Raw genomic sequence first — 15,965 nt, forward strand, 5'->3', positions numbered from 1 at the left:
CCGACCACGTTCTATAGGGCATGATCCGTGCAGGATCCCTCGTATAGGTGGTGCCTGGACACGTGTGCTGAGGAGGCTGTGGCCGTCCACGTGCTATAGGGCATGATCCGTGCAGGATTCCTCGTATAGATGGTGCCTGGACCCGTGTGCTGAGGAGGCTGTGGCCGACCGCGTTCTATAGGGCATGATCCGTGCAGGATCCCTCGTATAGATGGTGCCTGGACACGTGTGCTGAGGAGGCTGTGGCCATCCACGTGCTATAGGGCATGATCCGTGCAGGATCCCTCGTATAGATGGTGCCTGGACCCGTGTGCTGAGGAGGCTGTGGCCGACCACATGCTATAGGGCATGATCCGTGCAGGAGCCCTCGTATAGATGGTGCCTGGACACGTGTGCTGAGGAGGCTGTGGCCGATGACGTGCTATAGGGCATGATCCGTGCAGGATCCCTCGTATAGATGGTGCCTGGACACGTGTGCTGAGGAGGCTGTGGCCGACTGCGTTCCATAGGGCATGATCCGTGCAGGATCCCTCGTATAGATGGTGCCTGGACCCGTGTGCTGAGGAGGCTGTGGCCGACCGCGTTCTATAGGGCATGATCCGTGCAGGATCCCTCGTATAGATGGTGCCTGGACACGTGTGCTGAGGAGGCTGTGGCCGTCCACGTGCTATAGGGCATGATCCGTGCAGGATCCCTCGTATAGATGGTGCCTGGACCCGTGTGCTGAGGAGGCTGTGGCCGACCACATGCTATAGGGCATGATCCGTGCAGGAGCCCTCGTATAGATGGTGCCTGGACACGTGTGCTGAGGAGGCTGTGGCCGACCACGTGCTATAGGGCATGATCCGTGCAGGATCCCTCGTATAGATGGTGCCTGGACATGTGTGCTGAGGAGGCTGTGGCCGACGACGTGCTATAGGGCATGATCCGTGCAGGATCCCTCGTATAGATGGTGCCTGGACACGTGTGCTGAGGAGGCTGTGGCCGACTGCGTTCCATAGGGCATGATCCGTGCAGGATCCCTCGTATAGATGGTGCCTGGACCCGTGTGCTGAGGAGGCTGTGGCCGACCACGTTCTATAGGGCATTTTCTGTGCAGGATCCCTCGTATAGATGGTGCCTGGACACTTGTGCTGAGGAGGCTGTGGCCGACCACGTTCTATAGGGCATGATCCGTGCAGGATCCCTTGTATAGATGGTGCCTGGACCCGTTTGCTGAGGAGGCTGTGGCCGACCGCGTTCTATAGGGCATGATCCGTGCAGGATCCCTCGTATAGATGGTGCCTGGACACGTGTGCTGAGGAGGCTGTGGCCGACCACGTGCTATAGGGCATGATCCGTGCAGGATCCCTCGTATAGATGGTGCCTGGACCCGTGTGCTGAGGAGGCTGTGGCCGTCCACGTGCTATAGGGCATGATCCGTGCAGGATCCCTCGTATAGATGGTGCCTGGACCCGTGTGCTGAGGAGGCTGTGGCCGACCACGTGCTATAGGGCATGATCCGTGCAGGATCCCTCGTATAGATGGTGCCTGGACACGTGTGCTGAGGAGGCTGTGGCCGACCACGTGCTATAGGGCATGATCCCTCATATAGATGGTGCCTGGACACGTGTGCTGAGGAGGCTGTGGCCGACCACGTTCTATAGGGCATGATCCGTGCAGGATCCCTCATATAGATGGTGCCTGGACCCGTGTGCTGAGGAGGCTGTTGCCGACCACGTTCTATAGGGCATGATCCGTGCAGGATCCCTCGTATAGATGGTACCTGGACATGTGTGCTGAGGAGGCTGTGGCCGACCATGTTCTATAGGGCATGATCCGTGCAGGATCCCTCGTATAGATGGTGCCTGGACCCGTGTGCCGAGGAGGCAGTGGCCGACCACGTTCTATAGGGCATTATCCGTGCAGGATCCCTCGTATAGATGGTGCCTGGACATGTGTGCTGAGGAGGCTGTGGCCGACCACATGCTATAGGGCATTATCCGTGCAGGATCCCTCGTATAGATGGTGCCTGGACACGTGTGCTGAGGAGGCTGTGGAGAAAGGGCAGGTATTTGGCAATGCACTTCATTGTTAATGGGATAAATATATCGGATTTGGTCCTGGCATTTTCCCTGCCTGGCATCTATGGTGGCTGCAGATACGCCCCCGTTTCCGGGAACGTAGGCCGGCACCACTCCCTCCCCACCCCCAAATGGTTGCAGCATGTAAACCATGCTGCGACTTGGGGGCGCTGTGTGAGATCACACAGGGCTCATTGTACACATGTGCAGGCGCTCTACCATTGGAAATGTACGTAAACCATCAGATTTACGTACATTTCTGAATCAGGCCCACTGAGTAGTAAAGAAGGCCACCAACCATCGATAGTAACCATTGAAGGTTTAATACCTACTGCAGATGGTATTGACGCCTCCTTCTCTTCCCCGATTGGCCTCCTCCACCGGCGAATCTTACAAGCAGGAATTGACGGTGTAAACAATTGATGGTTTCTCATCATGGATGAAAATAACCAATGACACCATTGATGGTAACCTTCAATGTTGCACCATTCGATGGCCATCCCTACTGAGTGGGCCTAGTCAGGGTATTACTCTATGTACTTGCTTATCAGACACGGATTAAGACCCCTTCCCATCTCTGTCATTTGCCTAATGAATGGTTCCACATATAGAGCGGGACTCAGAGGTGCACGTAATTCAAATGCAACACTGATGTTCATGTAGTTGGGGCGGCAGAATCACCGGCGGTGTTACAGCGTGCAGAGACACAGAAAATGGCCGTGTCAGGGCTCGCGCTGGCGCAGGCTACTACAACAGGAAAAAGCGGGCACTGGCAGTTTCATATCGCAGCCGCATCTATGGCGACACTTGCAAAAGCGGGCGCAGCGGTACTTACCTCAGAATCCTGTAATTATAAATAAGGGGAGTGGGCTAGTTACTTGCAGGGGGATGGTCTCTCCCATACTCCCCACTGGAAACTATTTAAAACCCTTAAAAGAAAATAGGACATGTCCCCCTACTAATAACTTTGTCACTAGCCCTCCCCCTCCTTCTTCCTACACTCTGGGGTCCCACGCCAGGTACCGATGGTCAGGGGTGTGGGGACTGAGGGCCGGAGAGGAGGGGGCTAGGCAATGTTGGCCCACCTGCTGCTCTGAGCCTGGCAGTGATGCCCCATTCAGGTAAGAATGAACGTATCCCCCCTAAGGCAGCAATAGTGTCCATGTCACCCCCACCCAGAGCCAATATGCAGCGTATCCATCCACTAGGTACTGAGGCACGAGGGCACAGAACGACTGAATGAATTGGAGGCTGCTTTGTCTGAAATGTTAGTTCAGCCCACAAAATGGTTTCTGACTCTGTAAATGTTTCGGTCTCCCCCCTTCTCCTCTGCCCTGTATATAATATAATAAGACCCCCGCTTCAGACAATGACCCACTTTGCAGTCATTCGGAACATAAAACAAAGCACACAGGTTTCTGTAGCATCATTTTATTAATGACAAATGGGCCTAGTGTTACCACAACATGTACCACTTTATATAACACGTTATATCAGGGGGCAAAGACAGAAAGGAGGGGTACATCCATATAAATATCCCATATAAACAAGGGGGCTTCCACCCCCTCCTACAGAAAAGTGGTTAATATACATATAAACAATGCAATACAGTGCAGGGAGGTCAAACCCTGTCCTTTGTGATTGCTGGACTACAACTCCCAGCATTCCTTACTGGCTGGTACCGTGCAGTGCTCATACAGGCAGACCTGGTCATTCAACCTCATTGCTGTACAACCAATACCTGGCAGACGAGATAGCCCCACAGGTGGCGATTTGGAGGAAAGACCAAACAGCCAGATCGAAGACCATCGAAGACCCCAGACACCGTTTGCTGAGGCCAATGGCTGAACGGATTTTCCAGCCCAAGCAAAACCTTATTGATAACATCCCAGATATAATTGGACAATGATGTAGAGAATGACCAGATTTGTTCAACCAGATCTGCCAGTGTACAGAAGGCCTGATTCAGAGCCGCTCGTAAGCGGCCGCTCGCTCGCTCTGAACGACGTTCGCACAACTGCGCATGCATATGGGTCGTAATGCGCATGTGCAAACCAGTCATTGCGGTCAGAAATCGTGCGCTCGTAAAACAGCGAGGGGCTGCTAATTTGAGTGACAGAATGAGGCGTTTGTGGGTGGTAACAGGGGAGGGTGCTTGAAAACGGGGAGTGGAGATCCGAACGCAGGCGTGCCAAACGGTCAAAACGGCGTTTAAGGGTGTGCATAATTAACAAAGCAGCGTCATCGACCACGTCACTTGGTTGGTTTTTAGCCTGAACTGCTCGCATGATTGCGAGAAGTAAAACCTACCACAAGCACAGCGAGCAGTTCAGATGCCTTTCGATGTTCCCGATTAATCAAATAAATACAGGAGATGACGTATGATGCGAAACGGCAAAGGGGCGTCTTTACAAAATAGCGAGCGCATTTTTCGGACGCTCGCTCAGACATAGAGGCGTCCACAGACCGCAAAGAGCGAGCGCTTAATTTAAATATCCGGCCCCTTTTTCAGAACGACCGTCCGCAAATAGCGTCCGGCTCTGAATCAGGCACGTTTCCCCCTATATGCACTTATTTAAATATCTAGAATTGTACTGGCCCTGTCCAGAAGCCCCTAAAAGCTACTTTGAAGTGTTCAGTGCAAATGACACCAATACCCCCAATATTCCAATTCAGGAGAAGGCAGCCTATTAATTCACTAGGAACACTGTGTAGGCAACGTCGCAAAAGGAACTAATGACATCATTGAGGCATGAGGCACTAAGTGATGTTGTTCGAGGCACCCAGGGGAACGGCATACATGGGGAACATACAAACTCCACACAGAGTGTCCCGGCTGGAACAGAATACTTGGCCAAGCGCTGCTGATCGCCATGTCACCGTGCCACTGCTGGTAAGTCAATTAATAGGCTGCCTTCTCCTGAATAATGGCTCAGTCTGAAAAAACAAAATGGCTGCCTTCACCGTAATTAGGCAATGTGCCCGCAGGTTATGTGCGCCTCTCTAGGCTCCCACCCTATTCACAGTCTTTGTACATAAATAGCCGACTGTATTTACAATGAAATGGGATCATTTCAACAGTTCATAGAAATCTTTACAGTAATACAAATAATGCATTAATAATGTCCCTTTGTGCAGCCACTTACAGAATATCTACAAATCGTATTTACAGTAGAACATTTCCTGCTGGACAGGCTTCCCGTGTTCCCCTCTTCAGACACTGAATGACTGACACTCCTGCCCGCACTGAGTCCGATAATTACAATTCATTTGATTTCTTTTTTTTTCAGCTGTACGTGATAGAGAAGTGTTTTAAAATAAGTTTAAAAACCAGACAGGACATTGCAGGAGTTACCAAACGACAGAACCTATGTAAAAAGGACATTTTCCTATGGAATTAAATAAAAAAAAATTTCAATACCTCGTTTTACCTAAAGGCCCCTGTTCTAATACTTTGGCCCGTATTCAATTTGAAGCGTTAAGTCCGGATCCGCGTTAAGTTTCCGCTGATAACGTCATTATCGCCTGTTTTGGTTTTACCCCGTATTCAATTTGAAAGACTCTCCGCCTAGGCAATGTAATAAGCGGTAAAGTATCGCCTATGAATGGCAGGCGGAAAAAAGTGCAGAATTGAGGTTTTGGGGTGCAACGTTGCGGGAACCCCGGTGCAGCCTTCAGACAGTCCCCCAAAGGTAATCTGTGTCATAACATTTTTTTTAAAAACTTAAGGACACCCCAAAAAAGGGGAAAAAAAAAATGTTGGGGTACAAACTTAAAAACTAGCGAACGCGACTCTGGGGGGGTCCCCATGTATGCCCCAAGTGTTTTTTTATTTGCAGGTGTTTGCAGCAGGTTGATTTTTCACGATTTTTTTCAACTTCAATTTTTCAACTTTAAATATGCTGAACCCCATTTTCAAGTACCCCAAATTTGCTGGGATAACTTATTTTCTGGAAAAAAAACTCCTAAATACTATTCTGCATCATTTATACAAAAACGCTATTTAGCAGCTATTGAGCCCATTTAAAAACACCAAATACCTTCAGCAAGCCAAATTGGGGGGTAACCATAGGGAACCCCCATGTTAGAGCATCAATTGGGGGGTGTCAGGCTGATTTCCCCAAAACTGACTGTACTTTCCACTTGTTAAAGTATCGCCGGGTCCCGTTTACGCCTACTTTCAAATAGAATACGGGGTAAAGCGTGCGATACTTTTCCGCCTCCAAAACAGGCGAAGTCGGCGTTAGGTTCGGGCCGCGATAACTTAACGTGGCACGGCTCAAATTGAATACGGCTCTTTGTCTGGAATATACATAGGAGACAATATGTTTATCACCTTCTAACTTCAATAGATAAAATGTTTTCTCAAACTGCGACATCACTTATGCCGGCCATACACGGTGCGATTTCGTAACGTTCAGATGTCTTGTAAGAGTCCCCCTGAAATTCTCTATACGATTTGTCAAATGGTGTCCACGATTCTACATACGAGCATACGATACCGATATGCATATGTGTCACATCGTACACGATAGGTCCAAATCTGACCTCATTTCCATAAGATCTACGATGCAGAATTACGACAGCGGGGACGCGCATCGTCATCGTACAAATACCGCACACGATTGGTCGATACGATTCATCTAAATCGGCCATATCGTGCAAATAATTGCACAGTCTATGGTCTGCATTTGTCAGTAACAATTGAGTATTCACTAAGCCTTGGAGAGATGAAGTGGAGAAAGATAAGTAACAACCAATCAGCTCCTAACTGTCACGTTACAGGCTGTGTTTGAAAAATGACAGTTAGGAGCTGATTGGTTGGTACTTTATCTCCATTTACTAGGTTTGTACATAGACCCCAAAATGATACAAAGTAAAAAGCTTATTACAGGGCTACAGATAATTATTGGATGAGGAATAATGGGGTCATTACGGAACCAGCAACTATGTAATATATATATATTTATATTTTATGGAAGAGAAAACTGAACATCCCTTATCTCAACATACAAAGGGGCTTATTCAGAGTAGTCTGCAATTCGTCAACAATGTGGATCTCCAACCACTCTCTAAATTGGCTGCGTCTATGCTGCCGCACGGCCTCCATACCCTCGCTACCCTCTATTAGTGCGCATTTACAGCAGCCCTTTCTGGGTGCACGAGATGTGTCTGTAATTAGCCGGATCTCTGCGTGCGGTTACCTCTGAGCAGCACGCACTTCCGTCTACACGCCCATAGCGCACTTATCCTTAGTGAAAACACCCTGCTCTGCGCCCAGATACGCCCACTTAGCCGCAAGTGCAGACGCGGCTGATTATGCACGCAACTAGCATCGGACAGTAGTCTGCGCACAATAATTTATACTTTAGCTGGCATCATGTTATGTAATGGAAATATACAGTACATTAGTCATAGACACCAGGGAGGGACTGGCCATCTGGCGCATCTGGAAAATGCCAGAAGGGCCGATGGCTTGATGGGCCGGTCCGGTCTGAAACTTGGCCAAGCAGCTCGGCCTTACGGCGCACTGCTCGGCCAGGATACTGAGAGACGGGAGCGTGCTGCGAGGCCAGGATACTGAGAGACGGGAGCGTGCTGCGAGGCCAGGATACTGAGAGACGGGAGCGTGCTGCGAGGCCAGGATACTGAGAGACAGGAGCGTGCTGCTCGGCCAGGATACTGAGAGGAGTGTGCTGCTCGGCCAGGATACTGAGAGACGGGGGCGTGCTGCGAGGCCAGGATACTGAGAGACGGGAGCGTGCTGCGAGGCCAGGATACTGAGAGACGGGGGCGTGCTGCGAGGCCAGGATACTGAGAGACGGGAGCGTGCTGCGAGGCCAGGATACTGAGAGACGGGGGCGTGCTGCGAGGCCAGGATACTGAGAGACGGGAGCGTGCTGCGAGGCCAGGATACTGAGAGACAGGAGTGTGCTGCGAGGCCAGGATACCGAGAGACAGGAGCGTGCTGCGAGGCCAGGATACTGAGAGACAGGAGCGTGCTGCGAGGCCAGGATACTGAGAGACGGGAGCGTGCTGCGAGGCCAGGATACTGAGAGACGGGAGCGTACTGCGAGGCCAGGATACTGAGAGACGGGAGCGTGCTGCGAGGCCAGGATACTGAGAGACGGGAGCGTACTGCGAGGCCAGGATACTGAGAGACGGGAGCGTACTGCGAGGCCAGGATACTGAGAGACGGGAGCGTGCTGCGAGGCCAGGATACCGAGAGACAGGAGCGTGCTGCGAGGCCTGGCCTCCACGACTTGCGGCATGCCCCAGTAAGATTTATCCACGCCCCCATGAGGTGAGGCTACGCCCGCGCACGCACAGAGGCTAATGCCAGGGCCAGTCTGTCCCTGAGGGAGACCTAATATAGCCCTATAAACATATTAGAAGTATAATTTCAGTGTAAAGTCAATGGAAACTCAATGTTGTATTGTTCAGCTAGATATAGACAGATTTGTAATTAAATGATAAACAATGACAATTTGTTGTTGCTATAAAGAGAGCGAGGACGACTACTTTGGGTTTTATTTGAGATATTCCCAGTTTGGTTCCTTATGCAGAAAAAAAAATGAATCAAGCGTTTAACGAATATAGATAAAAGGACTAAACCTTCATACATGAAATTATATTTTTGGAAAATGAAGAAAGTATTAATCACATTTAGGTCTCGCTTCTGTGCTGCGCCTCGCACACTGGTGAACGCCAATTAATATACAGACAGACCCTAAATACACAGCCCATGAGCTGTGCTGCCAACGCTGCATTTTGGAGGCATATTCAGACCTCTGAGTGTCTCGGTGCTATAGCAACCCTCTCTGATAATAATGTACTTATACTCAGGGGCGATAGTCCTTAACCCTCATTAGAAGATCTAAGTGGCTGCCCATTAGATGTTCCCTCTTAATGTGCACCCTTCAATCCATTAAATGTGACCCCCGCCCCTTCCTTTGTGATGGACTCAAATCTCAGAAGTATTCAAGACCGTTACTGTTTGGTTGCTCTCCATGATACACAGGAGGCAGGCGATGATGTACACCGCGGTCCGGACATATATTACATAATTATGCGCAGTATATTTTACCATGTGCCATGTTTGAAAAGAAAAAAAAAAACATAACTTTTTATTATTTTACAGGTCCTGGAATCTTTGATATGGTGACATCACTTTACAAATAATATATGTGCTTTGTTTGGCTTTAGTACATAGGGAATAAACACCTTAGTTTTTACTATTTCATTTTTTTCTTGTAAGTGCTTGGAATAAAAATGATAGTCTTTTAAAATGAAGACTGTATTAAAACACAAAAGCTCATATACAACTATACATCACTAAATGCAAGTGCACCTGACTTTGCAGCACTGAGGTCTCCTGTAGCAGTAGCCTGGACCTATACTTTCCGTTCGTCTCCGTAGAATGTGGAATAATACAAACAAAAAAATACATTTACAGAAATCAGTTTCCAGAGACAGAGGACCTCGTTCAGAGGCGGTCGCTCGGGAGCGATCGATCGCACCCAAAGTGATCGAGAATATGCAAAACGAGCGCTCAGTCGCAACGCACATCGTAAGCGCGGAAACACCTACAACAATGAAAGAACACCTATCTCTACGGCCTAATTCAGAGTCGGTCGCAGGCGGCAACCTACGTCAGCACGATTAACACCTGTTACATTGTTAATTGCTTACAGACATCGGTTGAGGCAGAAACCATCGCCTGCACTCATAATGCTTAGGGTAGACCCTGGGCTACTCTTAGCTCTGCAAGCAGTAGCGTCATTATTGCAACGAGATGACGTGTGTGACGACTCGCTCAGTAATATATGCACGCCCTTAAAATGCCCTTTTTAAGGTCAACCATGCCTGCGTTCACACCACCACAGCCCCGTTCACAAGCACCTTCCCCTGTAACCACCCACAAACGGCACGAAATGTCAATCACAGCTACGACCTCGTAGTGACTAGCGAGCAAGAGGATTGCGGTCGGAAAGACAGGCTTGCGGATGCGCACTGCCATGTGTGCACATGCGCAGTTAAAAAAAAAAAATCGCTCGCTACGTCCAATCGCTCCGTGCGACCGCCTCTGAATGACGTCCAGAATCCTCCTTGTATTTTAATGCCTTCACGTCTGTAAAAGTGCCAGGATGTGCCCGGGGGCCACTAAAGTAATGGGGCGCTGCATAATAATAGAGACTACACGAGACCTATTCACATTGTATCATCAAGGCCACCCTTCATTCTTTTTATATAATGCCACATACATACCTTATGCTGATGCGGCTAAGGCCAGGCGTACAAAGAGAAGTTGGTGTGGACGGAGGGGCGGTTACTGCGCCTGTGTACATTTAGATGTATATTGCATCTCACCTCTCTACGTAACGGATAAAAGAATGTGCGACTGTAAAATCGGTTAAGATCAGTAAAAATACCACATACTACAAATACTACATTGGAAATCTCCCACCACAGAGGGCGTAATATACACAGTACACGTGCGCCTGGCGGTAATTGGTCAGCGAGTACCAGCAGCGGTGCTCAGAATTACATAGGCACCGCCATCTGGTCGCTAATGAGGCTAATGGTAGGGATGACTGATCCCTACAGTAACACCTGCAGCACATGAGCAAGGACGTTGTAATAAGAAGGATTAAAATAGAGCACAGGTCAGAGGGCTCTTTTCCGCCCATAGCAAGGGCACCAGTGTATTGGAGGACAGAATCCGGTTGTTATCGGTAACAGCGGGTCTTTTCTGCACAGGGTTAAAAAAACATCCCCCCGATATCTGCAAATAGGGAATTCTTCAGGAGGTACACAAGCTGATACATTATAACTACAGTATATAGTTTCATTCTTGCACAACTCGGAAACTGCTACATAATACAATTGATTTCCTTTGTGTTCTAATTATTGTTATGGCTGTAAATGTCTTTTCAAGTTAAAAAAAAAAAACCATAATAACCCGATAAAACACTTAATTTTCCAAATATGCGCGTTGGTGGCAATAGGGGCCCGATTTACGGAGACTGCCCAGCCCGTTAAGCCCTGTAGGGAAAATGGCCAATGGACAACTCAAGAATATAGCATGTAGAGATATTATATGGATAGACAATGGCATCATCACATATTACATTCCTCACTGAAGAGGAGAAGGGAGAAAAATAAAAAAGTGTTATTAGATTTCAGTGCAAGTAATCGGAGTAATACCAGGGACGGCCGCACCAACAAGTAGTGTCAATATAAGGAACAAGTACTGAAACAACCAATAGTAAGGGCTCCCTCTGCTGGACAGGTTATACATTGCCCATACTATGCTTGGTGCATTCTCGTTAGGGAGAGATGGACCATATAATAGTGACACCTAAGGAAAAAATCTCATAATGATTTTTAAAAACATTTTTATATAACCCCCTCCTGCAAACCGCAGCTCTGACACAAGGGGTTATCACATTCAGTGCCTGGAAAGGGCCAGCGAATGATGGTGTAGTAAGACCTAGTTTGGGGTCATAGTGAGGACCAAGGGGACATGGAGCGTTAGTCTCAGCAGTAACTGCGTGTCTGTCCCTCTGTGTGCACTGTCCACGGGGTCCCCAGGAATCCTGCGGGCGTGGACGACCTGTGCGGGGTCCCTCTTTGCTCCAGGTTCCCATACAGAGTCCCCCCCTCTGTCACCATGCAGTGTGGGGGTATGTAACCCATTCTCTGGCCCCCGCCTCCTCCAGAAGTCTCATACGTGATGATGGGGGTCTCTCTGCCCTCTGGGAATTTGGGCTGTGTGCCCCACATGGCTGTGTGAGGAAGGGGAGGTGGGCGGAAAAAACTGAGGGACCCCTCCCTGCGTATTGGGTGGGGAGTGTGTTGCTGCTTCGTGGACTGCACCCCTCCGAAACTTTCATGTCTTCCAATGTTGGGTGGCTGCCCGGGACGTTGTTTGTGTGGCAGATTGGGCTTTGGCTCTGAAGGGTCCCTAGTGCCCTGGAAGGGTCCGCCTATGTTCACCTTCGGGGGATAATTGACATATATTGGTTCCTCCCTCTTGCCTTGTGGTTGGGGACGGGCATTGACTTCTGTGAATGGTCCTCGATTTCTACTTTCAGTGGTCCCCACATATTGATACTGGACCCCTCCTCCAACTACATAGGGGCGCAAATGTGTAGGGGGCGTCCTGTCCCAGCAGTGGTATCGCAAGACCTCAGAGTCGGGCGGCGGAGGAGCTCGTCCGTACCAGCCGCTGAGGCCCGGTGGGGGTACAGAATGAGGATGAGAAGGCGGGGACGCCACGTAGGGCCAAGGCGTTTGGATTAATCCATAGGATGCATTGAAGGGTGCCATGTGAGGCGGGTCTCCCAATATCTCGTAGTAGAGGCCTTCCGGCTCTGGCCAATGAGGTGTGGAGCGGTGAGGGAGAAGCCTTGGGCCTTCATCTGGGAATCGATATGGTGGAGGACGGTGGCGCGGAGGGCAGAGGCTCGGTGGCGCAGGTAGGCTGCCAGACCTTGTATGGAGACGAGGAGCACGAGCAGGGATAGCAGCTGTCGGGGTCATCTTTCTCAGGTCTGCTGGAGAGGAGCCTTGTGCCTGGAAGACAGAGACATTACAAGTTCATGTCGGGCTCCCACCTGGTGCCCCACTGTGTGCCCCGTGCCAGTGCTAGGGACTCAACAATGCAACATGGACAGGAAAGAATATAAAGCAGATAAACAGACAGTGTTCTGCCCTCACCGGTGGTGTGCTGTGCGGTTGGGGTCTCGGCGGCCGGTGCTGACTGGTGGTTCTCTCGCTGAGGCTCAGTAAGGGAGGGCGCAGCTCAGAGTACAGCGGACCCTCCTTTGCTGCCTTGATCTCACTACACTCCATTGATAGAGAGCGCCGGAACACGGACATGGACGGGTGAGGCGGCGGTGCTGATCGCTGAGAGGGCTTAGCAGGGACTGTGCCAGCGGATATAGAGGACTGGAGGGCTCGCTGGGCGCTCTCCGCCAGCTTTAGAGCCATGAGGCGAGCGGGGTCCTTCGGGGGTGGAGGAGGTGGCAGCTGTCGCACCAGGGACAGAGGTGGAGGACGCGCAGACTGCTGTGGAGAGAGAGTCAGCCCTGCATGAAAGGGGCAAAGAAAGGACTGTAAGAGACATATTCAGCATGGCGCCCAATGAGCAGGCGGCTTCCATCTACATTCAAGTAACAACCACAGACTGACGCTGAGTGTCAGCATAGTGCGCATACGCCACAGCTAGGAAGCTACTGACCGCGCAAGCGCCAAAATCAGACATATGCGCACGGACGAAGATGGAAACTGCGGACGGAATAATCGGGCCACTATTTCTGTGCGATAGGCAGCGACCACGTGGACGCACGGAACCGTTCCGCTTACTGGGAGTGCCATGGGAGCGTGGCGGGCGCGTAAGCCGACTTCAGTAGCGCGGACGGAGATGGGGCGCCTGTGTTAGACGGATCTTTTGCACAAAAGCGCGGGGTGGACACATATCCAGATACTAAAGACGATGGCTGCGGCTGCAATCGGGGAAAAAAATGGAGGTCGGGACGGCGTTCCATCTGCAGACGTACAGCACACACGGACACACTCTCGCATAAGCTAGTAATTAGGACGCTGCACGGCGGGCGCGCCAGCTTCAGACTCGCAGGAGGCAGACCGAACCAATATCATATTAATAATCGGTATCGCTGAGACATAAACCCCATGATGTCACGGTATCCAGTCGACTAGTTGACATTCAGAAGGTCGACATGCTCAATAGGTTGACAACCAATATGTCGCCATGCATATAGGTCGACATCTTTAAAAACACATTCAGAGTTCTGACATTCAACATGTCGACAACAAAATGTCGACATATGGTGTTTCAAGTTTTTCGGGATTAGGGTTAGGTTAGGGGTTAGGCTAAAATAAGCAAAAAAAACCCACGTCATTTTGGTGTTGACATGTCAAGTGTCGACATTGTAACCATGTTGCCCTAAATGCATGTCAACGTAGCGGTTGCCTGCCTATTGGCCAGGTTGACCTTTTGAATGTCGACAAGTTGTACCACACCTGATGTCACTTGCTCCTACTACATGGAGAATGATGGTACTGCTTACAAAATGGCTTCCTGCACGGTGGGTAGGTCTCTGCGTAATATTGGTTACGTCCATCTTGATATTTGCCCGTTTTTTGGGGGGTTTTAGCAGTTTTTATTGTGTTCAGAAAACAGTTTATTTGATGTGGTTCTTGCACAGGGATTATTGTACCATTACATCCACAGTTTGGAATCAGCGCCGTCCTATTGCACTGACTATATAATGGTGGCACCTCTGGTCTGGCTCCCGCGCCATCACTGGACGGAAAGTGACATCAGCAATCACAGAAGAACCATTCACAGGTCCTATGAGTTCTTTACCTAATCTAAAGATTCCCCAATCCGCCCCCATACATTACAGATATGTATCACTGATTTGCAGATCATTTTCAGGAAAGACAGATCGGCCAATCGTGAAAGTCTCATCATTTTACCGATCGGCAAATTGGCCGATTGTTACCATACGCTAGCAATCTAATCTACAGCCACAATTGGCCGGTAAAATCCAACATGTCGGTCAACGTGATTCACCAACTCCGATCACTGTTTGGACGGAATCTGCGATCGGTGAACCCCGTTCATTACATTGCAGATCATTTTTTTACGCAATCATCTGCAAAACACAGAATTCCCCCAATTGATTGCTAATGTAGTTGGGGGTCTTTAGTCAGAAAAGCCAGACATTCCTTTGTGAGGCGCTGCAGAACCCTTGTGGCGCCATAAACATAAAGGAGGATTCTAAAAATAATAATGAGTGAGTTATTGCCTATGGAACATCTCTACAGACCGGTCATTTCTCACCATCAAATACTACTAGTAATGGCTCCACTACTGGTATATTCCAGATAAACACAGGGGTACCCTGCAATTGGATGGAATAATAAGTGAGACTTGAAGAAGAGTACAGGTAATATACACTTTACTAACCTGTGGCAGGATCTTCTGGTCCGCAGGCCCCAGGCTGCTTCCCTTTCGCCTCCCGCAGACCGGTCTCACTTAGGCGCAGTTGGCAGGACTGCAGCAGCAAGGACAGCACCTGAGGGGGAGGGGAGAGGCTTCCAGGGCGCTGACTCTCCACATCTGCCACCAAGCGTTCTGGGGGGCTGTGAGCAGGCGACGAAGGGCACCCGCCAGGGGGCGACAGGCTCACTCTGCGCTGGAGGGAATGGGATGGGCCATGGCTGGCCACCTCTACTTTCACTATTGTAGGGGACTTAACTTCTTCATGGTCGGAGAAGGAAAGTCGGAAAGATAAGGGGTCAAATCCAAGCCCATCTGTGTCAGGGAGCGGTGGTGAAAGATCCAGGTCCTCCTCAATCCATGCCGACTGGGGACGGGCCGAGTTGGGAGGAGGTGACGGCACACCGGTAGGGGGAGGGGAAGGAGAAGAGGGCACCAAGCTTTCCACTGAGCGACAGTGGGGTAGTCGGGAGGGGAGCCCATCACTGGTGGAGCGCGGGCGGCGGAGACGGGAGGTCCGGTGGAATCCTACGATGGGACAAGTGAACAAAAGGAAAAAAATAAAAAAAGATTCATGACAAGAGTTGAGTTTATTATGCAAATCTATGAGCGGGAGCCTTGTGGCGGCGGTTGCCCGTTACAGCAAGGCGCACATCATTACCGTCCCGTTAAAGTTAAATTGCTGCACAAAATATTTGCCTCTACATTTGGCCGGAGGCCATAACATTTTGCATGTTTCACCAGCGGAATTTGGCTTTAAGCGGTCCCAGCCCGACCCCAACCCCGCCATACATCAAACTAAATTCAATTATTCCAACTATATTATATATATTTATATATTTATATATTACACAGCTTCATAAATGGGG

The 15,965-nt window shown here is 49.8% G+C and overlaps 1 protein-coding gene across 4 annotated transcripts in view; it reads right to left on the reverse strand.

The window, feature by feature from the left end:
• Nucleotides 1–3,493: 3,493 nt before the first annotated feature.
• Nucleotides 3,494–15,965, reverse strand: part of ARHGAP33 (Rho GTPase activating protein 33) — a 122,292-nt gene continuing 109,820 nt past the window's right edge. For all 4 annotated transcript variants that reach the window (XM_088459374.1, XM_088459373.1, XM_088459372.1 and 1 more), the window contains 3 exons: nt 15,064–15,624; nt 12,786–13,156; nt 3,494–12,641 (listed from right to left, as the gene is read on the reverse strand). In XM_088459374.1, the coding sequence (XP_088315500.1) occupies nt 11,604–12,641; nt 12,786–13,156; nt 15,064–15,624 (1,970 nt within the window). In that variant the 3' untranslated portion in view covers nt 3,494–11,603. The remainder of the gene's footprint in view (nt 12,642–12,785; nt 13,157–15,063; nt 15,625–15,965) is intronic.

This window comes from Taudactylus pleione, unplaced genomic scaffold (assembly GCF_031769625.1).
Source record: "Taudactylus pleione unplaced genomic scaffold, aTauple2 ptg000906l, whole genome shotgun sequence".
NCBI classification, from domain to species: domain Eukaryota; kingdom Metazoa; phylum Chordata; class Amphibia; order Anura; family Myobatrachidae; genus Taudactylus; species Taudactylus pleione.